The 24,610-nt window shown below is 52.3% G+C and overlaps 1 protein-coding gene across 2 annotated transcripts; it reads right to left on the bottom strand.

Moving 5' to 3' along the window:
• Positions 1-5,117: 5,117 nt before the first annotated feature.
• Positions 5,118-21,735, bottom strand: RGS14 (regulator of G protein signaling 14; the record flags this gene model as incomplete). Of its 2 annotated transcripts, none has more annotated exons than XM_080716211.1 (15): positions 5,118-5,320; positions 5,420-5,534; positions 5,615-5,661; positions 5,759-5,840; positions 5,924-6,050; positions 6,324-6,400; positions 9,229-9,432; positions 9,843-9,955; positions 10,555-10,666; positions 10,783-10,926; positions 11,247-11,390; positions 11,487-11,579; positions 11,930-12,108; positions 12,247-12,268; positions 21,691-21,735. In XM_080716211.1, the coding sequence occupies 15 exons, from the start codon at positions 21,733-21,735 to the stop codon at positions 5,118-5,120; spliced, it is 1,707 nt and encodes a 568-aa protein (XP_080572337.1). The 2 variants fall into 2 exon arrangements, with proteins under 2 accessions (XP_080572337.1, XP_080572338.1); XM_080716212.1 differs by having other exon boundaries at positions 5,275-5,320; positions 5,413-5,534.
• Positions 21,736-24,610: the final 2,875 nt, after the last annotated feature.

Raw genomic sequence — 24,610 nt, 5'->3', positions numbered from 1 at the left:
CTACCACACCCGGCCATTTATTCTTTATTTTGAAACAGGGTCTCACTAAGTTGCAGAGGGCCTCAGTAAGTAGCTGAGCTGGCTTTGAGCCTATGATCCTCCTGTCTCGGCCTCCCAAGTACTGGGATTACAGGTGTGCTCTACCACACTGGCTAATTTTAAAATTTTTTTAAAATGGGATTTCATGCCAGGCGTGGTGGCGCACACTTGTAATCCCCGCGCTTGGGAGGCTGAGACAGGAGGGTCGCACAGGTTCGAAGCCAGTCTCAGCTACTTAGTGAGGCTTTCAGCAACTAAGTGAGACCCTGTTTCCAAATAAAATATTAAAAAGGTCTGGGAGTATAGCCTGGAGATAGAAAGTCCCTGGGTTCCACCCCCAGTACCACCAAAAAAAAAAAAAAAAAATGGGATTTCACTAAATTTCTAAGGCTTGTTTTAACCATGGAATCCTCTTGCCTCAACCTCCTAAGTACTAGGATTACAGGTGTGTGTTGTCACAACTGGCTTAATGTGTTTTTGAGACTGGCTTTGTATAAAACCCAGCTCTCTGGCTCGCTTGTTCTGTCTCAGCAGTGATGTCCTTGGCCATGCTACGATGCAGCAAGAAAGCCCTCGCCAGAAACCAGCGCCATGTTCTTGAACTCACCAGCCTCCAAAAATGTGAGCTAAAGAGACTTCTATTTTTATTTTATCTTGTTTAGTTTGGGGAGGTACTAAGGTGTTCTGTTTTGGGTTTAGAATACCCTCCAAAAGGGGCATGTGTTGAAAGCATGGTCCCCAGTGCAGAAAGGTTCAGAAGTGGGTGTGGCTGGAGGAGGGGGCCTGGCCTTGGGGATGGAGTGTTTCTAGCCCCCTCCTCTCACTCTCTCCACGTCCAGCAGGCTGCCATGACTGAGGGTTACTTTTCTCTCATGCGCCTTCTACCATGGTTTCTGTCTCAGGGGCAACCAATCATGAACTGAAACCTCTATAACTGTGAGCCCCAATAAACCTTTCTTGGTCTAAGCTGTGCCTGTAAGGTATTATCCTCATAACAAAGAAAAAGCTTACTGAAACACGAGGATTGAATTCAGCATGCAAAGCCACCACTGAGCTATACCCCCAGCCCAATACATCTCTATTCTTTATAAATTCCCCAGTTTGTTATAGCATCAGAAAACAGATTAAGACAAGCACCATGACATGTGGATTTCTCTGCTTTATTTCACTGAGCAATAACACATCTTGGAAAATTTCCCATATGAGGATGTGCTGTACCCAGTTCTTTGCTGTGCGGTATTGCAGAGCATTAGCATGTCACACCGTGATCCCACAGCCCATCCACATTTGGTCATTCAGCAATTTGGGGGTCACAGATGACCCTGCAGGGACTGACCTCCTCATATATGAGGAGATTGATCCTCTAGTGGCATGGCTGGGGTCACATGCTGTTTATAATTTTTTAGTGGAAACTCTCAAATGATTCCCTGAAGTAGCCATATCAATGCACCCTCAGCCAGAAGGGCCTAGCTCATCCTCGGGGGCTTCTGTAGCTCCCAGGCCCTCCCTGGAGCGTGTCCCTGCTCAGGCAGCCTGGGTGAGCTCCATCGGCAGCGCTCTGCAGCATCCTGGGCTAGTCACCTCCCTTCCTGTGACCCTGCTTCCACCCCCATCATGCTGCTGTGAAGATAGAAATGAGACATTAACTTGGGGTGCTCTGCAAATGCACACAGCAGAGAGTTGTGCACTGACCTGCTTCCCCACAAGAGCTGACCCCTATGGGACTCTTCTACCTGGCCCATGACCCTTTCCCATGGGGCAATCTCATCGGTCCCTAAGAGTACAGGCATCATTATTGGGTCAGCAGAGGTGCAGGGTTGGGTGATGGGTGAGCTTGACCTGCAAGATCCACCAGCCTTGGGGAGATAGCCCATCTCTCACTTGGTGTCCCCATCTCTCCATCCTGGGGCACAAGGAAGGGTGTCTCCCCACACAGGGGAGAAGCTGCAGGTCCCAGGAAGCCTGCCTGCTTGCCTGCCTATGCCTGCTTCTGAGCTACATGTCCCCCCACCCTTATTTTTTTACTTTGAGACAGGTTCTCACTAAGTTGCTGAGGCTGACCTGGAACCTGTGTTATCTTCCTGTCTCATTCTCCCAAGTACTGGGATTTCAGGTGTGTGCTACCACACCTTCTGGAATACTGCTGTTGTTTTGTGGTACTAGGGACAAAACTCAGGGGCATTCTACCTCTGAGTACACCCCCAGCCCTACTTTTTATTCTTTATTTTGAAACAGGATCTCACTAAGTTGCAAAGGGCCTCACTAAGTAGCTGGGGCTTTCTGTGAACCACGATCCTCCTGTCTCAGACTCCCAATTGCTGGGATTATAAGCGTGTGCCACCACGCCTGGCTTTCCCAGAAAGTTTTAAGGAAATCCTTTGGCTGGTACAGGAAGGGTCATGGCTCTGTCTACCCTGGCCTCACACAGTGTGACCCTTGTGCTATGAAGCCCCCGCCAGGACTCCCCCATTTCCTGTTGTACCTGTTGCCTTACTTCCTAAGACTCTGGCACTGCAGAGATCTTCAACTTTTGTGGCTGCAGGTCTTAAAAACCAAATTCACATGCCGGGCGTGGTGACGCACACTTGTAATCCCTGGGCTTGAGAGGCTGAGACTGGAGGATCGCACAGGTTCAAAGCCAGCCTCAGCTACTTAGTGAGGCTCTCAGCAGCAAGTTAATGAGACCCTGTTTCCAAATAAAATATAAATAGATCTGGGAGTATAGCCCGGAGGTAGAAAGTCCCTGGGTTCCACCCCCAGTACCACCAAAAAAATAAATAAAAATAAATAAATAAAAATAAAAGAAACAAAATTCACAGTAATGTGAACACACACCCAGAATATATTGGTTTGCCCAAGGAGAAAGTCTAGAAGTGGTTGGTTTCAGGCATAAGTACATTTTGTTGGGAAACCCCAGTTCTCAGTTCAATTCTCCATGCGTTGGCTTCATTCACAGGCAAGCACTTCCAGCAAGTCCTTTGTATGAATCTCCAGGGGATGGCAGAAAATGACCGAGGCTGGGATTCTGATTGGAAGGACTGCTCAGAAGACCACTCCAGAACCAAACTCTGGTTGGCCAGAGGAATGGAGTATCTGATTGGTCTAGCTGGGTGAATCAGCCAACCCCAGCCACCCAGAGGTCAGGTTAAGCCAAATAAAATGGGCTGAGGGGGCAGAAGGCTGAAACTCCCCGAGGAAGGGAGGGTGGGACAGAAAATTCTTTTGTTCTGTCCCACGGCTTCAAAAATGAAGAAAAATCAGATAGATGAGAAGGGAGAGGGATAGGGGGTTCCCAGCAGAGGTGTCAGTGAGTGTGATCTGTTTAAGCTAGGAAGGATTCCCCCTCACCCCTCAAGTGAGACTCGTCTGAGTCCACCTGAGTTCTCTGCAGAAGCACTTACGTCTCTGGGCTGGGACCAAGGCTGGCTTCTCTCCCTGCATGCTGGGGCCTCTTTCTGGGAGATCCTCCCTGCTCCTCTTCTCTGAGTTTGGTCCTGGTCTCCTTGGTTGCCTGGAGACCATGTAGTCAAAGAAGAGGAAGGTTGTTCCCCACACCTAGGTCTTGATGCATCCACAGGAACCCCCAGCTTTGTGTGTAGAAACACTTTGGTTTGCTGGGTGTGGTGGTTCACACCTGTAATCCCAGTACTTGGGAGGTTGAGACAGAAGGATTGCAGGTTCAAAGTCGGCCTCAGCAAGTCAGTGAGGTTCTCAGCAACTTAGTGAGACCCTGTTTCCAAATAAAAAAAATAAGGCAGGCCGGGCATGGTGGCACACACTTGTAATCCCCGCGCTTGGGCAGTTGAGACAAGAGGATTGCACAAGTTCAAAGCCAGCCTCAGCTACTGAGTAAGGCTCTCAGCAACTTAGTGTGACCCTGTTTCCAAATAAAATATAAAATAGGTCTGGAAGTATAGCCCGGAGGTGGAAAGCCCCTAGGTTCCATCCCCAGTATCACCAAATAAATAAATAAATAAATAAATAAATAAATAAGCCGGGCGTGGTGGTGCACGCTTGTAATCCCCGCGCTTGGGCGGCGGAGACAGGAGGATCGCGCAGGTTCGAAGCCAGCCGCATGCGCTGGCTTAGGAGACCCTGTTTCCAAAATGAAAATATAAAAATAGGTCTGGGAGTGAAGCCCTGAGGTAGAAGGGCTTCCAGGAACCCCAGTACCACCAAAATAAATAAATAAATAAATAAATAAGAAGATAGGGTTGGGGTGTACCCCAGAGATAGAAAGCCCCTGGGTTCTACCTTCTGTAAACCCCACCCCTCCCACACTTTGGCTCCCTAGTAGAAGCAGAAATAGCAACCTGAATGATGTGCTTCAATCCTGTGAACAGCTGCAGGGGAGGAAAGAATCTCTCTCTCTCTCTCTCTCTCTCTCTCTCTCTCTCTCTCGCATTTATGGGTATGAACACACATGCACACTCAACGTTCTATGCAGTCAGGAAGAGACAATCTGAAAACAGGAAGTCAGAAGGTACCTCCCAAGGTCCCCAAGACTTCCTGGTGCTGACTTTGGTAGCAGAGGCAGCGTGGCTTGTTGCAGGGAGGGGGAATCACGCAGCAGACTGGTACACAGAGAACACACCTCATGGCAGAATAATAATTATTATTATAACAATATCATATATCCAGGACAAGCCCAGCTGCCCCAAGCCAACTGCAAAATCCACAAGAACAGCAGTCTACTGGGTGGAGGGAGGGCTGCCCACCTACACCCCAGGCCCTACTCATATCGCTTCTAAAGGGGGGCCGGCCCCCCGCCCACTGCTGAAGCTTGGCACAGGCTGGGGAGGCTGGCACTGCCAACGCCACCCCTCCAGGCTGGGCACACCTGCACCAGGAGGCCCACCTCTCCCTCTCAGTGGCCTGGCTGCGAGGGACAGGTGGTGGCAGCTGTGTGATATGTCTCCTCTGAGTGCCCTCTTCACCCTCTCCTGGCTCTTCCCGTGGGCCTGCCCATGGCAGGAGGGGCCAGAGACACTCATGGCACAGATAGGGCATGCAGAGCGGACCCATGCATGCTTGGCCCGCCAGGCACCATGCAGCCAGCCTGGACGGTTACACAGGTTTCAGAGAGCCAGGTGGGCAGCTGAGTCCGAGGGACCCCCCTTAGGCTGGGCAGCTGATTCAGTCTCTGGTGGGGCCTTCTGGGAGCCAGGCCCCTGGGCAGGCAGCTGCAGAAATTCTGGAAGCACCAGGTCCTCTTTTCGAAGAAGGCCCCTCTGGTCATGGGCCCCGCTGCTCTGCACCCTGTTCAGCAGCTCCACCAGGCCTGGGGGCAGCCACAGAGTCAGGAGGCCCCTCTCACAGAGCTGCCTATGCCAGCCCACCTCACTCCCGTGCCTCCCGACCCCATCATCCCTCCAGGTACCTTCAATATCACAGGTTTGCCGTTTCCCAGTGGCATTACTGGGCGCCACCCCCAGCAGGCTGGAGGACTGTGGAAGGGGATGCGAAGCCTCACTCTGGGCTCTAGGTGGGCATCCCTGCAAAAACGTGGGGTCAGAGCCATAGCCAGGAGACAAGAAGTAGCAGGTGGAAGATAGCACTTGGGGTTCCTGGTCACCTGGCTGCGGCAGGGAGACATGTTGCTGGCTTCCTGGACCTTCCCACCTGTGACAGAGAGCACCATTGGTGTTTGCCTCCCTCCTGCACCCCCTCCTTAGCCACAGCCATACCTGAGGTCAAGCCCCGGGCCAATGGCCCTTACCTGGAAGAGTGTCCAAAACCAGTCTCTGGGCCGCCACTGAGCTCACTAGCTTTCCCAGATCCAGTGGCTGCTTCTCTCCTAGCTGGGGGGAGAGGTCAGTAGCTGGTGGGACAATTAACTCCCTCCCTGCCACTCCAACCAGCAGCCCCAGGTCCCACAGCTCACCCGGTGCAGCGCCACCTGTTCCAGGTTCAGGCCGTGCTTCACCAGAATGGGCTGCAGCGCCTCCTGCAGTCGCTTGGTGGGCTTGGCTGAGATCCGCACCACGCGCTCCAGGGCTACCAACTCCAGCCTGCACAGGACCCTCGGCTGCAGAGGGGCGGAGGGCCAGGCCTCCTCTCCCGCAAACCTCTCAAACCTCCCAAACCTCCAGGGACTTGCCCGGAAGGAAGGTGCAGGACTTGAACAGTGCGGGGTGGGGTGGGGGGTAGCGAGGGGAGGGGGTTTCAGCACAGGGGCGGGGGTCCCAGCACAAGAGGCAGAGCCTGAGAAGAAACTGAGACCAATATAGACAGGACAGACCAGGCCAGTGTCCGGAGACCAGGTCCCCGGGCAGGACACTCACTCAAAGGTGATCCTGTTCTCCAGCCGCACTTCCTGGTCCGCGAGCACAGTGCAATCCTGATCCAGGACCAGGGCCTTCTGCGGACCAGGCAGGGTCTAAGTGTCCCTCCCCCACCTGAATATCCCTGGGGCCTTTAGAAGTACCTTCACTTTCCTCCTATGACCCCCAATGGGGCTCCCTAGAGATCAGAGGAAGGGCCCAGGGCAGCAGGGCTGTAGGGAGGCAGACGAGAGGCGGAGCCTGATAAGGCCAAGAAGAAAAGTGGCCAGACTTGGAGGAAGGTTAGGGAAGGACTCTGGTTACAGGGGACAGAGGGGTGCAGTGGTCATGACATAGCACAGGGATGCTGTGGCCCTGGCCTGGGACAGGAGAGGATATGCCTCCTGGGCACCTCTCCATCCCTCCTGGGAATACCAACCTAGCCAGCTGGACATTTTCTCCCTTACCACCCACCTTTGGTCAGTCACCCAGGCCTTGCCCTATCTATCTATCTATCATCTATCTATCAATTTATTTATTTTATTTGTGGTACTGGAGATTGAAGTCAGGGGTGTTCTACCCCTGAGCTACATCCCCAGCACTATTTTGTTTTTAATTTTGAAACCAGGTCTCACTAAGTTGCTGAGGGCCTCCCTAAGTTGCTGAAACTGGCCGTGAACCTGTGATCCTTCTATTTCAGCCTCCCAAGCACTGGGATTGCAGGTATGTACTACCATGCCCTGCTCCTTGTTCCTTTTTCTTTCTTTTCTTTCTTTCTTCCTTTCTTTCTTCCTTCCTTCCTTCCTTTCTTTCTTTCTTTCTTTTTCTTTCTTTCTTCCTTTTGGTACTGAGGAATTTAAGCCAGAGGCATTTTACCTCCAAGCTACACCCTTAGCCTGATTTTATTTCCTATTTTGAAATAAGGTCTCACTAGGTTGATGAGAGCCTCACTAAGTTGCCAGGACTGGCTTTGAACCTGCAATCCTCTTCTCTCAGCCTCCCAAGCACTTACAAGTGTGCGTCACCATGCCCAGCTTCCTTGTCCCTGAACAAACTTGTTTCCACCCCTTTCTTACTAAGGATACTTCTTGTCTCCTCTTTGTCCCATGACCATCTTGAGGCCACAGAGGTGTGAAGCAGCTAGTACAGTGCCCAGCACACAGTAGGTATGTAAACAGCAACCCCAGTGTTCACCACACCCTGAGGCCCACTGTCTGCTGGCCCAGAGTGGGGCGTGGGGAGGAGGGGACAGCCTCTCCCAGACAGTGGCCCATGCTGTGCAGCAGGGACAGGTGGAACGTGGGTGGTAGTTACATTTAGCAGGCATAAAAGCCCATCTGGGCTGCTGGCAGCTGCTCTAATGGCTTGAGAGAGTGGGAAAAGTGTCTCCCACACCCCCATACTCCAGGTCCCTGAACAGGTCCTGCAAGTACCCACCTACAGGCCTTAACTTACACTGTTGCCTCTACCTGGAATATCTTCCCACCAGCCCTGCCAGGCAAACCCCTCCCCATCCACATCAACTGCTGCTCCTTCCATGAAGCCTCTGGACGCTGGCCAGGAACGCCTACCTTCCTCCATAGACCTCCTCTGGAGGTGCAGCTCCTCCTGACCAGGCATCTCTTGCCTGGCTCACTGCCTGGAGGACAGAGCCTGGGCCTGGTCCCTCTGCTCACCTACCTACGTGACAGGGTCTCAGGACTTGACTGCCGGGTGAGTGAAATCCTAATGGTCTCCTGGAATGCATCATTGTTCCTCGACATCCTCTCACAGGATATTTACTTTACTTTTTAAATATTTTTAATTTGCCGGGCGTGGTGGCGCACGCTTGTAATCCCTGCGCTTGGGAGGCAGAGGCAAGAGGATCGAGGCCATCCGCGCTGGTTTAAGAGACCCTGTTTCAAAAATACAGAAAATAGGTCTGGGAGTGTAGCCCAGAGGTAGAAGGGCTTCCAGGAACCCCAGTACCACAAAAAAAAAAAAAAATATATATATATATATATATATATATATATATACATATATATATATTTTTTTAAATTTATTTTTATTTTTTTTTTGCAGGTCTGGGGATGGAACCCAGGGACATTCGACCTCAGAGCTACACCTCCTGCCCTATTTTTGATTCTTTAATTTGAAACAGGGTCTCACTAAGTTGTGGAGGGCCTCACTAAGTAGCTGAGGCTGTCCGCGAACCGCGATCCTCCGGTCTCAGCCTCCCGAATGCTGGGATTACAAGCGTGCGCCACCACGCCTGGCTGGGATGTTTAGTTTAAAGTGAGTTTCCCTCTATATTTTTCTTTGATACTAGGGGTTGAACCCAAAGGTATTCCACCTCCAAGCTACACCCCCAGCCCTTTTTATTTTTTGTTTTGAAGCATGGTCTCACTAAGTTGCTGAGGTGGGCCTCAAATCTGTGATCCTCCTGTCTCAGCCTCTCCAGGCATGCACCAAACTTAGCCTGTACTCCTTTTTAAAGCTTACTGCTAATTTGAACCTGAAGGGAAGTTGTTCAGAGTTAGGTGGAGTTGGATGCCTCTGGTGGCAGAGGAGGTGAGGGCTCCCTGCACATGGCCATTTCAAGGGCGGGCCTGTGTCGATGGCAGTCTAAACTGTGGGATCCAGCAGTGACTTCTCATGGCTTTAACTCCCTGAGACCACAACTGTAGGACAGTAGATGAGGCTGGAAACCGTGAGGGGTGTGGGGGCAAACAGGATTTTTGTGGGATGTGGGCTGATGTTGACGTTTGAGTGAAATGTCGGTGCTGGGGTTAGTTGGGAGTTGGCATGGGCATGGGGTGGCAGGCTAGAGCTAGAAATAGATAATAGAAATGGGGCTATAATTAGGGTCAATCCAGAAGACCTGGAGCGGATTGGGGTCTGGATCAGGAAGGAGGTTAGAGCTGGGGACAGGTCAGGTCCTCACCTGCTCATTGCCCACCAGGTAGACTTTGACGTCAGGTAGAGAAAGGCCTCGTTTCTCACAGATGCCTGCCAGCATGTCCCGGATGGTGAGGCCGGGTCGGGCCAGGGCTAAGGAGGCTGTGCCGTCAGGCAGGTACACACAGCAGTACTTCCCCGGCCGGCTTTCGCTGTCACCCTCACTGCTCCCAAGGCTCTTCCGGTGGCTCTGATTCTGGGCAGGAGTTGGGGAGGTTGCAGATGCAGATGCAGAGACAGCTAAGCCCACTGGGCACACACAGGCACACACACACGAAAGGGCACACCTGGAAGCAGGCAGAGACGCATCCTCCTACATGTACGCAGATGTGCCCGCCCAGTTGTGTGGGTGCTCAAAGATAGGTCCACCCCCACACACATGCTGTGCACACCTGGGCACCCACACATGAACGCATTTGCCAGTGAGGGCGTGCACCCATGACTTGCACAGGGACCAATCCAGTGCAGGCAGGCAGGCTGAGGGGTTGGCTGTGCTGAGCAAGCCAGGAATGGATGTGGGGACACGGACCAGGAATGACAGGGACCACGTAGTGGCCCCAACCTGTACTGTGCCTCCTTTCCCCCCAGGGTTCAGCTCACCTCAGATTTGCTGCTGATGAAGGCAAGGAAGCCGAGGTCCAGACTGGCCGAGGAATTGAGGGAGCCCTGAGACTCACGACGCAAGACTGAGTTTGCGACCCCTCCAGCTAGCTCTAGAGCAGAGAGAGCGATGAAAGGGAGTGGCCCTCTTCCTTCACCCAGGCCTCTGCGAGGCCTCCCTAGACCTTGTCTAAAACCACCTGCAGGGCCCAGCTGCGGTCCCGGGAGCACTGCTGCTGGGGAGGCCTCTCAAACTTCTAAGGTCTAATCCAGGAGCAAAACTACCCGGGGTAAAGAGCCAGGCTGCAGGCGCACGCTTATAATCCCAGCATTGGGAGGCTGAGACAGGAGGATCGAGGTTTGCCGACAGTCTCGGCTACTTAGTAAGGCCCTTTGCAACTTAGTGAGACCCTGTTTCAAAATAAAGAATTTTTAAAAAATAGAGCTGGTGGTGTAGCTTGGAGGTAGAATGCCCCTGGATTCCATCCCCAGTACCGCAAAAAAAAAAAGAAAGAAAAGAAAAAAAGAAAAGAAAGAAAAGAAAGAAAGAAAGAAAGAAAATAAGAGAAAAGAAAAGAAAGAATAAACCTTCCGCGGGGACGAGGTGGTCAGGACATTTTTTTTTCAGACCGTCAGTGGATCAAGTGGGGGAAGAGGACGTTCCCCAAACTTGCCCACCCCTCCCCATCTTTAGGGCCCCTCCTGCCCTCACCTCTACGGAAGGACTTGCGGAGCGGGCGGCCACCAGGACCCTCAGCTAGTGGCAGCTGCCCCAACTCCTCCACACCCAGGGGCAGCGACTTCCCGGGCTTCAGCTTCGGCTTCTGCGGGTACAAGGAGGGCGCTGGTGCGGACCCGGGCCCAGCCGCCGGCAGCTGTGGAGCCTGCGGGGCAGCGGCCCCTCGCGCAGAGGCTCCCGCCCGCCACGGCCCGCACTCACCTTCCTGGAGGTGTCTGGGCTGCCGAGGCGCGAGGAGCCGGGTTCCCGCAGGGGGCGCCCCTCCGCCTCCGCCAGGAGGCACTCGCGGTACAGCGGGGACTTGACGAAGCGCGCGTAGCTGTCGAACTTCATCAGGTTGAAGATCTGCGGGGCGAGCGCGGGGTGCGGGCGAGGGCTGGGCGGGGCGCGCCTGCGCCCCAGCTGCCCTGCCCCAACCCAGAAAGGGAGGCCCTAGCCTCTCGGCCCCCACCTCGGTGCCTGACAGCTACCCCCAGGTTGCTCTGCCCCAGTCGGTGCCACCTGAGCCTTCGGTATCGACCTCTGACCCGGGTCTTGCCCCCGCCTTGGACTCGGCTCCGTCCAAATTTGCCCCCTCCACCTCGCCGGTCGAGCTCCCCCTGGGATGCGACCCAGCCCCTTCGTCCTGTGTCTCTCCTAAGGCCGCGCCCCGCAGCACCACCCACTTGTAGCTGCTGCGCCCGAAACATATCAGGCCGAGGCTGGGCCAGCACCTCCTCGCCCAGCCAGGCCTGCCGGTCGATATTCACGGGGCTCAGTGCCTGGCTGGATAGGAACTCCTGGTAGATGTTGCGTGCCTCTCGAGCTAGCTGGGGCAGGAGGACAGGGGAGAGGGTCAGGAGCCTTGCCCAGGCCCCGGCCCCACCTCTCTGCCCCAGCTCTCCACTGCCACCCCCCCCCCCCACCTGCTGCGTGTCACTGGCTGGGATCTGCTGGAAGCGCTCACAGGCCTTCCAGAAAGACACGTTTTCAGCGCTGAACTCCTTCTTCAGGAACTCCTGGGGGAGGAGAAAGGGGAGGCAGTCAGACGGACTGAATCAGAGGATGTGTTCAAAGACACAGGGACAGAGGCAGGGCCAAGAGACCAGCCAGCCAGACAGGGCCAGACAGACAGATGGCAGCAGATCCGCAGGCATGGAGAGGAAATGAGAAGCAGTGACGGGGACAGAGAAAAGGGAGAAGAGTTCCCAGCTGGGAGGAGAGACGGTGCCAAAGACTGATTAGATGGGGAGCGGGGAGGGGAGCCCACCAGGCCAGCTTGGAGTTCCATCCTGCCCCCTCCGGGACCCCCGCCACCGCCCTGCAGAGGCACCTGCCATCTGCCCCCCCACACACACGCAGAGCTTACTGTGAAGTAAGCCAGGCCCAAGGGGTCTTGCAGAAGTCGCTCGAAGGACAGGGCCCAGCTGGCCACAGGCTGCTCCTCGGTAGGGAAGGGGCTGCTGGGGCCACTGGGGAGGCTGTGGATGCTGAGGGAGCTGCCGCGGCCCTCACCCTGGCCTTGGGGTCCCGCCGTGCTGCTCAGCTCTGCGGGGATGGACACGTGGGGGTGAGCCTTGCTTCCCTCCCCTGTCCCAGCCCAGGCCCACCTCAGGTAGGCATCGTTCTGCAGCTCCCGCTGCCTCCGCCTCTGCCCAGCCAGGCCTTCTCCACGTGGTCACTCACCTCCATCTGAGACAGCCAGAACCTAGGAGAAACCCAAGGCAGAGAGTCAGAGCAGAGCCCGGTGAGGGATTCCGAGCAGCACTTCCGCTCTCCTGGGAGCCCGAACTATGCTCTCCTCCACTTGAAGAGCGTGCTGCTCGTGCCCTGCATGCCCTGCTGGGGGGGTTTGCTCAGGCTGCTCTGGCTATTTCTGCATCGTGTACCAACCACCGTGTGCTGGGACTTATGCCAACGATCTTCCCGTGGTCCCCGGTTTCCTCCTCCACCAGCCCCTGCTGGGTGAGCCCAAGTGTGCACAGCTCGCTTTAGTCCTGCTCGGCTGCCTATTAGCTGTGCGACTTTGAGCAAATCGGTCCACTTGTTGGCTTCCATCTGTAAACAGGGAATGGTGCTAAGAATAGCAACTTCCCTCCAGGGGGGTGTTGTGAGGACTCAGGTTTGTTCCATTTATAGCATATAGAACAGTGATAAGTACGTGGTTGGGGCAAAGTCCCCATCAATGCTGGCTGAAGGTGTCTGAGCTAATGACCTCCTTATCACACCTGTTTCCTCTTGAGGCCGAGTCCCTTCTCACCCTAGGAGGGCACAGGGTGCTGTGTTTTTGTTTGTTTGTAGTGCTGGAGATGGAACCCAGGGGCATTCTACCTCTGAGAAACACCCCCAGCCCTGTTTTTAAATTTATTTTGAAGCAGGGTCTCACTGAGCTACAAAGGACCTAAGTAGTTGAGGCTGTTCCTGAACCACAATCCTCCTGTCTCAGCCTCCCAAATGCTAGGATTACAAGAGTGTGCCACCACGCCCGGCCTCACAGGATGCTGTTTTTATAGACTAGAGCAGAGGCTCTCAGACTTTAGCACAGTGACCTTCCTCCTTTCTATGTGTGTGTGTGTGCACACACACACTGGGGCTGGCATTAAGGCTTGAATCCAGCAGGGCGTGGTAGTTCACACTTGTAATCCCAGTACTTGGGAGGCTGACACAGGAGGATAGCATGTTTAAGGCCAGCCTCAGATACTTAGTGAGGCCCTTTGCAACTTAGTGAGACTCTGTTTCAAAATAAAGAATAAGAAATAGGGCTGGGTATGGTGGCGCACGCTTGTAATGCCTGCACTTGAGAGGCAGAGATAGGAAGATCATGCAGGTTCAAAGCCAGCGTGGCTGGTTTAAAGACCCTGTTTCCAAATAAAAATATAAAAATAGGTCTGGGAGTGTAGCCCAGAGGTAGAAGGGTTTCCAGGAACCCCAGTACCACACACAAAAAAAAGAAAGACAGACAGACAGACAGAAAGAAAGAAAGAAAGAAAGGAGGAAGGAAGAAATAGAGCTGGACCGAGCATGGTGGCACATGCTTGTAATCCCAGAAGTACAAAAAAAAAACCAAAAAACAGTGTTGGTAGCAGGGTGTGGTGGCGCACACTTGTAATTCAATCCCAGCACTTGGGAGGCTGAGACGGGAGGATCTGGGTTCGAGGCCAGCCTCAGCTACATAGTGAGAGCTCTCCGCAACTTAGTGAGACCCTGTTTCAAATAAAAAATAAGAGCTGGGCGTGGTGGCGCACGCTTGTAATCCCTGCGCTTGGGAGGCTGAGACAGGAGGATCACACAGGTTCGAAGCTAGCCTCAGCTACTGAGTGAGGCTCTCGGCAACTTAGTGAGACCCTGTTTCCAAATAAAATATAAAATAGGTCTGGGAGTATAACCCGGAGGTAGAAAAGCCCCTGGGTTCCACCCCGAGCACCACCAATAAATAAATAAATAAATAAATAAATAAATAATAATAATAATGATAATAATAAATAAAAAATAAAAAAATTCTGGGTTCAATCCTCAGCACCACAAAATAAATAAATAAATAAATAAATAAATAAATAAATAAATAAATAAGGCTGGGGTATAGCAAGGAGGTAGAATGCCCCTGCACTCAACATTCAATCCCCAGTAATACACACACACACACACACACACACACACACACACACACACAATAGGACTGTGGAATGTAGTTCAAAGGTAGAATGCCCTGGGTTCAATCCCCAGTACTACAAAAAAAAAAAAAAGTGAAAATAATTCTGGCTTTGAAAGATTGCTTCTGATTAAATAAGTTAAATAAATGTAAAGAACCCTAATGGTTAGAAGTGTTCAAGAAACAATGCAATCATTGTATCAGGAATGATGGCTGCCCCAGCTAGGCTTTGGGGTTTCCCTGCCATAGAAAATGGAGCACAGGTGTTGGGGATTTTCAAGACTGGGACTCAAATCCAAGATTCTGCCCTTGTCTAGCTTTTATATATATATATATATATATATATATATATATATATATATATATACTGAGAATGGAACCCAGGGACATTCTACCTCTGAGCTACACCCCCAGCCCTAGTTTTTATTCTTTATTTTGAAACAGGGTCTCACTGAGTTGCAAAGGGCCTCGCTAAGTAGCTGAGGCTGTCCTCCAGCCGCGGTCCTCCTGCCTCAGCCTCCCGTAATGCTGGATTACAAGCGTGCGCTGCCACACCGGGCTCCGTTTCTAGTTTTATAACCTCGGGCTCCTCCCCGAGCCTCGTCTCCCATCTGAAGCACAAGGTAGGAAGTTGCTGAGCTGGAGTGAAAGTTTGCACTGAGGGCGCCACGCCCCTTGCGCCCTCCCCCGGCCCCGCCTTCGCTGCCCCAGTGACTCACCTCCTCAGGGACACACACACACACACACACACACACACACACACACACACACACACACACCCCGCCAACGAAGCCGGCACTCCCCACGCCCAGAGAAAGCCCGGACCGAGAGCTGTAGGCTGAGGCGAGCGGAGCCAGGCCCCCCCCAGCCTGCTCTTCTGCCAGGGCGGAGCCATCCCGCACCTGCCCGCGTTCTTCCTCCCCCGCTGCTCTGCAGCTGCAGCAGTGTTCCCCGCTGCTGAGACGCTGTCACCGCCCTCCCAAAGGTCTCAGGGAGTCATCCCCCCCACCCGCTGCTGGGGCTGCCTGGCCTTGCCCTCCTCCTACACCCCTATCTCTGAACTTCCCTCCCATCTCTGATCAGCCTCTCCAGCCCTCGGTGGCCAGGGGTCCAAAGGCCCAAAAGGCGCAGGGACTGAGGCCAGTCCCCACTCCCAATGTTTGGCTCCCAGAAGCTTCATTTCTACCTTGTGTTTAACCCATTTTGTTCCATCGCCCTAGATGTGGAACACCTATAAAAAACTGAGGACCCAGCCGGGCGTAATGGTGCATGCTTGTAATCCCAGGATTTGGGAGGCTGAGACAGGAGGATTGTGTTTCACAGCCTCAGCTACTAATGAGGCCCTTTGCAACTCAGTGAGACCCTGTTTCAGAATAAAGAATAAAAAATAGGGCTGTGGGCATAGCTTGGAGGTAGAATGCCCCTGGGTTCCATCCCCAGTACTAAAAAACAAAACAAACAAACAAACAAACAAAAAACTGAGGAGGATCACAGGTCCAGTCTCAGCCTCCTAAATGCTGGGATTACAAGCATGCGCCACCACGCCAGGCTCTAATGTTAATATTAATAATGTTCATAGAATTAAAAACTTGACTTGCCAGACATGGTGGTGCACATTTGTAATCCCAGCACTTGAGAGGTTGAGACAGGAGGATTGCACAGGTTCAAAGTCAACCTCAGCTACTGAGTGAGGCTCTCAGCAACTTAGTGAGACCGTTTCCAAATAAAGTAAAAATAGGTCTGGGAGTATAGTCCAGAGGTAGGAAAACCCCTGGATTCCACTCCCCAATACCACACACACACACACACACACACACACACACACACACACACCTTGGGACTTAATGGGTTAATTGAACATCTGTGTCCTTAAGTGGGGCTGGCTTCCAGGTCTTCTTGAACAGGTCTCCCTGTCCATCCCCACTGTCCCACCTCTGATCCTATTACCTGCTCACCTGTACCCCACATCCCACTGCAGTTGCCAGGTAACTAAAACCCTCCTGCATCTGACTAATGAACCCCTCCAGCCTCACCCATTTCCCTCCCCCTCACCGCCACCCTACACTTTATTCAAACTTTTCTATTTTCCCTGTACCCCTACACATTCCTGCTTCCTGCTTTCTTGTTTCTTCTGCCTGCCTGAGTATCTGCTTCTACACACACACACACACACACACACACACACATACACACGCGCACGCGCGCACCGGTACCCAATGACATCAGTCATCCTCAAACACCCTATCTGGGCCTCTCTCTGCTGCCAGTCTGTGGCTCCTGGAGGACAGGCCTGGTTGGGGGCAGAAAACCCATCTGAACCCTCCCAGAGGCACTCTACTTGGCCTGGTGCCTCCCAAAAGCCATTAGGCCCTGGCCCAGGCATCTCCTATATCCTGGAGGCTCAGCTGCTAAACTCTCCAGCATCTGCCAATCTGCCATCTGTAGTTCTTCATCCAGTGTGTGTGTATGTGTGTATGTGTGTGTGTGTCTGTGTCTGTCTGTCTGTCTGTCTTCTGTTTTCTGTCTGTCTCTCCCTCAGGAACTGAAGACTGAACCCAGAAATGCTCTACTTTTAAGCTAGGTAGACCCCCAGCCCTTTTTCTGTTTTTTATTTTGAAACAGGGTCTCACTAAGTTAGTGGGAACCTCGCTGAATTGCTGAGGCAGGCGTTGAACCTGCGATCTTCCCAAGTACTGGGATTACAGGCATACACCACTAGCTGCTGACAGCATAGTTGTGACTGAGCTGGTGTAGGGACAGAAATCTAGAGCTGAGAAGAAGCAGCATGTGCCATTTGAAACAAGTAACTTCTCTTCCCTGAGCCTTAGGTCCCCCACCCCAGGTAGCATGGGGCTCAGATTCCCAGCTTCCTGCAGCTGCTACGAAGGCTGCATGAGGCCCGTGTGTGAAAGCAGCGGGCACTCTCTGGCCAAAGCCAGGTCCTCGGGCAAAGTGAGAGGCAGATACCTGCTGGCAGGGCCCTGTTCGGCCTGGGGACCTTGTTATGCAGAACTGGCCTCCCCCACCGCACCCTGCCTATTTGAGGAGAAGTGGCTGGTAAATGGAGGAAAAGAGGAAGAAAGGGCGAGGACGGGCGTGGTGGCCAGTGACACCGACCTGTGGTCAGGCTTCGCTTTGTCATGCTTTGGTCTTAGCTGCTGGCACCAGGGGAGGTAAGGCCCCAAATTTCCTGAACCCAGCTGTCACACCCTGTTCTCCAGTCTTCCCTTGTGTCCTCTGTGGCAGGCAATATTGCCCCCGTTTTATAAGGAAACTGAAACTCAAGTCACAGTGGCAGTGCTGAGATTAGAACCCACAGCGCCAGTCTCTGGAGCCTGAGGTATTCTCCCCACCTCCCACACCACTTCCCTTTGTGGACAGGGGAGTTTGGAGGGGTCAAGTCTCAAAGGAAGGGTGAATTGTTGAGCATCTTCTGCCCAGGACACCTGTATCATTGTCTCATTTCATCTTTGAGGGAATAGAAGCCAGAAACTCACGTTCTGGGGATGTCCACATACAACCCCGGGTGCCTGGTCCCCTATAGCTGACCCTCAGTGTTGGCCTCTCTGTAAGGCCACCTTACCCTGAAGCACCTGGCCTGAGCTGGACACCAGGAACACAGAGAGAGGTACATGGGCTTTACCTGGTAGGTCTCTTTGCCAGGAGAGGAACACTAATCAAGTCCCTCTGACAGAATTGACAACTTCCCCAGCCAGGCTTAACTCACATCCCCCGTGGGCCACAGCACTCTGCACCCACATGCAGGTCTCTCCCTGTGCCCTCCCCAATTTACACACCTCCTCCTCCTTTTTCTATTCCTCCTCTTTTTCTTTTCTTCTTTTTGTGATGGGTTTTGAACTCAGGGGCTTTCTACTTCAAAGTTATACCCCAACCCTTTTATTTATTTATTTATTATTTATTTATTTATTTATTTATTTTGGTCGGACTGGGGGTGGAACCCAGAGACTTTCTACCTCTGGGCTATACTCCCAGACCCATTTTTTTTTATATTTTATTTGGAAACAGGATCTCACTAAGTTGCTGAGAGCCTCACTAAGCAGCTGAGGCTGGCTTCGAACGTGCGCGATCCTCCTGTCTCAGCCTCCCAAGCGCGGGGATTACAAGCGTGCGCCACCACGCCCGGCTCACAACCCTTTTTATTTTTTAATGTTGAAATAGGGTCTCAAAATTGCTGAGGCTAGTTGGGTGTGATCACACACACTTGTAATCCCAGCATTTAGGAGGCAGAGACAAGAGGATCCCAGTTCCTAGACAGCCTCAACTACTTAGGGAGCCCCTTTGAGACTTGTTTTTGAAATAAAGAATAAGCTGAACCTGGTGGCGCACACTTGTAATCCCAGCATTTTGGAGGTTGAGACCGGAGGATCGCGGTTCGCAGATAGCCTCAGCTACTTAGTGAGACCCTTTGCAACTCAGTGAGACCCTGTTTCCAAATAAAGAATAAAAAATAGGGCTGGAGGTGGAGGTGTATTTGGAGGTAGAATGCCCCTGGGTTCAGTCCCCAGTACTGAAATAAAAAAGGAAGAAAGAATAAAAAATAGAGCTGGGGTGTATCTCGGAGGTAAAATGTCCCTGGGTCCCACTCCCAGTATCTCAAAAAAAAAAAAAAATTGCTGAGGCTGGCCTCAAACCTACAAATCTCCTATCTCAGCCTCTCATGCACTGGGATTACATCCAGGTGTGTGCCACCAGACACAGTCCATCTTCTTAAGTCAGTGGAGATCCTAAGTTCTCCTTGCCAGCTCCCCTCAGCCCTCTCTGTCCTCTCCCTGTGGCTCTTCTCCAAATCCGAGGGTTTTTTCAGTATTTTCACCCATGCCTTTGTGCCTGGCCGGGTTGCGCATTGTTCTGGGGGCAGGGGCAGGGTCTTAGTGCCTAGGCTAGCAGCAGCAGAGAGCTGCCCTAGAGGAGGGCTGTTGAGTGAGTGAGTTAGTGAATTCAGCACTCACATGAAGTGGCAGTTGGGGCTCAGGGAGACATTTCTGGGAGGGGGCTGGGAGCCATCTCTAAGTGACAGGTTTCACTGCCACAGCCTACAGCCGAATGGCAGAAAGACAAGGCTGAGAACTGAAGCTGCCTCAGCAGGGGATGGTGAGGGCTGGGGTGGCACAGGGAAGGTGGGGAGACCAGAGCCAGCTGTGCTCGGCAGGAGTCCAGATGCTGACCCTTCTACCTGATGCTGACCTAAGCACATCCGTTCTTCCTCTGAGCCTGCCTTGGGAGGTCATTCCTGGGAGGAGCCAGACATTGGGCCCACAGGTGCCTCTCCAACCCCTTCTCTGCCACAGTCACCAACACCTGTCTACCCCTCCCTACCTCAGGCAAGCACAGCCTCAGAAAGCTGCTCAGTGGCCAGCAAAAAGCCCATCTGTGACCCATGGGATTCCAAGATGTGGCCCGGAGAGCTCAGAATGGGCCGGGAAGGGCAAAGGTAAACTTGTGTATGGCCATTGCTGCAAGGATCCCGGAGCATCGGTGGGCTTCACAGATCTGGAGACAGAGTGTGGGGTACCCTCCCTATTTTGAATGATTTGGGTAGAGAAGCTATTGCCCGGCACAGAAGGAACCGAGGCTGGGTCTGTCTCCAGGCATCCTCTGAGCCCTTGCAGTTCTGGGCACTGTCTTAAGCATCAATCCAGCTCTCTGGTATGGGCCTGGGGCGCTGCTCTTTGGTTTTGTGGCCTGGATCCTTGGAGAAGGGTGAGCCAAGCATTGTGCCTCTGGGACAGAAGTGCAAGGCCCATGGGTTCTTGAACTTTCAAAGTTGGGTTGGTGAGTGACAGTAAGACAGGGTGAGCCAGCTTTGGAGGACTTGTCTCCCCCACCGGCTAGCCTGGAGTAGGGCAATAAAGGCACATTGGAAGGAGGAATGGTTTTGGGAATTGGAGGCTGAGGTCGGGCTAGGGAGAAGCTCAGATTCTTGGTGGGGCAGAACCCTAAAGAGGGGCTGCAAATGTAGGGGCATTGGGGAGATATGGGCCTGGCACCCCATATTCTATCCACTTAGTCATCACAGCAAGACTGTGATCTATTCCAGTCTCCTAATTTTATAGATAAGGAAACTGAGGGTGAGAGAAGACCCCTCCCAGGAAGGGACAACAGAGCTGGGACTAGGATTCAGGTTACTCTGGATCCATTGGTTTTGTACTAGGATAGAATTTAGTGTGTGGGGGAAAGCATACTGCCTGGCTTCCCTGGGGTTGTTATAGGGGACTCTTTCTTTTTCTCTTCTTCCTTTCTTCCTTTCTTTCTTTCTTTCTTTCTTTCTTTCTATTTCTTTCTTTTTTTTTTTGGTACAGGTACTGGGGATTGAACCCAGGGGCATTCTACCTCTGAGATACACTCCCAGCCTTTAAAAATTTATTTTTATTTTTATTTTTTAGCACTGGGGCTTGAACCCAGAGGCATTCTACCTCTGAGTTACACCCCCAGCCCTATTTTACTTTTCATTTTAAAACAGGGTCTCACTAAGTTGCAGAGGGCCTCACTATTGTTGAGGCTGGCCTTGGACCTGCATTCCTTCTGTCTCAGCCTCACAAGTACTGGGATCACTGGCGTGTGCCACCAAGCTCAGCTAAATATATTTTTTATTTTGAATCAGGGTCTAGCTAAATTTTTGAGGCTGGCCTCAAACCTGTGATCCTCTTGTCTCCGTCTCCCGTGCGGAGGGGGGGGGTCTTTCAAGAGAGCTAGGGCCCTAGGGAGAAAAAGGAGGCCCAGTGATAGCTGCCCCTGCTGAATGAATGAGAAGAGCCAGATGCTGCGGCCAAGGGTTAAGCAGACAGGCAGAGGGTATAGGGGGTGGGGCAGCTGCGTGAAGGGCATCCTAGTGCTCAGTTACCCCAATCCTTCCCGGAAGCCTGGGAATAGAACATGCAGAAACTTGAGTCTGGCCCGACCTTGCTGACCCATCCCAGGCTGACCACAGAATGCTAGTTTTGGCAAGAAGCCTCCTGAGTAGGTCGAGATAGAGGGCAGTGACCCAGCAAGGGCTACCCCTAACCTGACCTTGGACACTGGGGCATGGAGCGAGGAAGGGAAGCAGAGGCTGAGTGAGAAGCAGGGGGCTTGGGCCACAGAGGACATGGACATGGGCATGGGCGAGGAGCATGCCAGGTCTCCCTGCTCCCCTGAGATGCAGGCAGCTCCAGATGAGGCTGGTGCCAGGAGCGGTGAGGGAGCAGTGAGTCTGACTTGCATGCCAGACCAGAAGCCTGTGTCCACTCTGCTCTGGTCTCATCCCCAGGGTTGCACCGGCTCCTAGCAGAGCCATCTGGAAAAGTCCTGGGGTGAAAGCACCAGGTTCTACCGCCTGCTGCTGTCGGTAGTGCCCAATTTCTCCCGCCTGCTGGCAGCTCGTGGGCTCTAGCTTGGTCCTACCAGGACCGGCATGCCTCCTGGGCTGCACCCTGGATGTGCCCACCCCGTCCTCGTAGCCCTGGCCCGGAGCCAGCACTCACCATGCGCCCGTTGGGGACGCCCAGGTGCTTGGGCTTCCCTGGCATGCCGCCGCCGCCGATCACAGGTCCCTGCCGTGGGGGCCACCCACCATGGGGACTGTGGGCAGTGCCGGCCAGAGCTTGCAGGGTGGTAGGCAGGCGTCAGAGGGAGCCCAGCTCTGCTCCTGCGGGCCCTCACATCCTGAAACACCAGCTCACTACCTCTTTTCTCTGCCACAGGAAGTGTCTCTATAGAAACCAAACCACAGAAAGAAGCAAGGTCTAAGAGAGAGAACGCCTCTTCCTACACACACACAGACACACACGTTCACGCACGCACTCACGTACACACATGCCACCCACGCACCCTTGGCAGCGCCCCATGCAGGCAACAACACACAGCAGAGACCTCCTTGTGCCCATCAGGAGCCCAGCTTGGTCTGGCTCGGCCCTGGAAGCATCAAGATTCTGTCTGAGCACACAGACATGTCACGCACCTGGCACCCTGGCAGAAGTTCCTGTGGATATGCGTATACGTGCACTGGGTCTGGCATAACCATACACGTACTTCACTCAGTACACATTAATCTCATACCTACTGTGTGCCAGGAGGATGCATGCTCAGGACCCCTCCCCTAGGCACCTATAAGCTATAATCCCATGCCTATGACTAGAGTAGACAGGTAGACACATGGCCATGCGTCTATATAGTGGTCTCTCTATATATAGACCACTCAGGTGTGCTTGCCATAAGCACCTGGGTTTGCTTTCATGAGGGTCATTTAGGCGTTCAGTCATAGGCACGCACAATCCCTTGGACAGGTATATGTGATAGACATACTTGTATATAGGCCCATGTGTACTCAGATACTCCAGTGACAGGTGTAGCCTGGTGTGTGCATGCTCACCTACCTGGGTAAGGGAACAGACTGGGTATACCTATGCTAAAGGCATATGTGCATCCTTACTCATTCACATAGAAATCCTGCCTTGGGCTGGGTGTGGAGGCATATACCTGTAATCCCCGTACTCTGGAGGCGGAGACGGTAGAATTGCAGCTTCAAGACCAACCTCAGCAAGGTAGTGAGACTCTCAGCAAATTAGATCCTGTTTCAAAATAAAAAATAGTCCAGGTGTGGTAGTGCACGCTTGTAATCCCAGTACTTGGGAGGCTGAGACAGGAGGATCGCACAGGTTCGAAGCCAGCCTCAGCTACTTAGTGATTCTCTCAGCAACTTAGTGAGACCCTGTTTCCAAATAAAATATAAAATAGGTCTAGGAGTGTAGCCCAGAGGTAGAAGGCCCCTGGATTTCATCCCCAGCACCAAATAAATAAATAAATAAATAAATTTTAAAAATAGGGCTAAGCCGGGCATGGTGGCGCACGCTTGTAATCCCCGCGCTTGGGAGGTGGAGACAGGAGGATGGTGCAGGTTCGAAGCCAGCAGCTCTGGCTTAAGAGACCCTGTTTCCAAATAAAAATATAAAAATAAATAGGTCTGGGAGTGTAGCCCGGAGGTAGAAGGGTTTCCAGAAACCCCAGTACCTCAAAAAAAAAAATATATATATATATATATATATATATGGATAGAGTTGTATAACTCAGAGGTAGAACTCCGGTGCGCTTAACCCCCAGCATCACAAAATATATTAAAGAATTTTAAAAAAGGGCTAAGGGTGTGGCTCAGAGGTAGAACACACCTGAAATCAATTAATCAATCTGTGTGTGTGTGTGTATGTGTGTCTATGTGTAAAAAGTGAGAGAGAGGAGGAGGAGGAGGAGAAGAAGAAGAGAAGGAGGAGGAGGAAGAGGAGGAGGGAAAAAAAAGAAAAATACCATAGACTGAGTGACTTAAACAAACAATGAACATTTATTTTTCACAATTCTGGAGGGTGAGATTTTCTAAAGTCAAGGTGCTGGCAGATCTGTCTAATGAAGTCTCTTTCCTGGTTTGCAGATGGCTGTCTTTTTGCTGTGTCCTCCTGTGAAAGAGAGCATAGAGTAGAGGTGGGACATATGTTCTCTGCTGCCTCTTCTTATATGGGCACAAATGCTGTCATAAGGGATCCCTACTCTTAACCTAATTAACTCTGAGAGGCCTCATCTCTCACATCTTCAAACACTATTCATTGAAGGGTACTGTTTCAACATATGAATTTGTGTGTGTGTGGTTCTGGAGATTGAACCCAGGGGCATTCTACCTCCGAGCTATACCCTCAGTCCAATTTTTTATTCTTTATTTTGATACAGGGTCTCACTAAGTTGCAGAGACCCTCACTAAGTAGCTGAGGCTGGACTTGAACCTGGATCCTCCTATCTCAGCCTCCCAAGTACTGGGATTACAAGTGTGCACCACCACATCCGGCTTCTGCATAGGATATTTTTTTTTTTTTTTCGGGTCTGGGGATGGAACCCAGAGGTATTTGACCTCCGAGCTACACCCCCTGCCCAATTTTTTTTATTCTTAATTTTTTTTTTTTTTTTTTTTTTTTTTTTTTTTTTTTTTGGTGGTACTGGGGTTCCTGGAAGCCCTTCTATCTCCGGGCTACATTCCCAGACCCATTTTTACATTTTTATTTGGAAACAGGGTCTTCTAAGCCAGTGTGCACGGCTGGCTTCAAACCTGTGCGATCCTCCTGTCTCTGCCTCCCAAGCGCGGGGATTATAAGTGTGTGCCACCACGCCCGGCGGTTTTTTTTTTTTTTTATTCTTTATTTTGAAACAGGGTCTCACTGAGTTGCAGAGGGCCTCACTAAGTAGCTGAGGCTGTCCGCGAACGGCGATCCTCCAGTCTCAGCCTCCCAAATGCTGGGATTACAAGCATGCACCACCACGCCCGGCTGCATATGAATTTTGAAGAGACACATTTCAGTTCCCAGCAAGTACTCTTAGCTGAAGGGTGGCTCCTTCAACCCCAGCCCAGCCCAGATAGACTCAGAC

The sequence above is a fragment of the Muscardinus avellanarius genome (assembly GCF_963383645.1).
Source record: "Muscardinus avellanarius genome assembly, chromosome: 1".
NCBI lineage: Eukaryota > Metazoa > Chordata > Mammalia > Rodentia > Gliridae > Muscardinus > Muscardinus avellanarius.
This window is presented reverse-complemented; position numbering and strand designations above follow the sequence as displayed.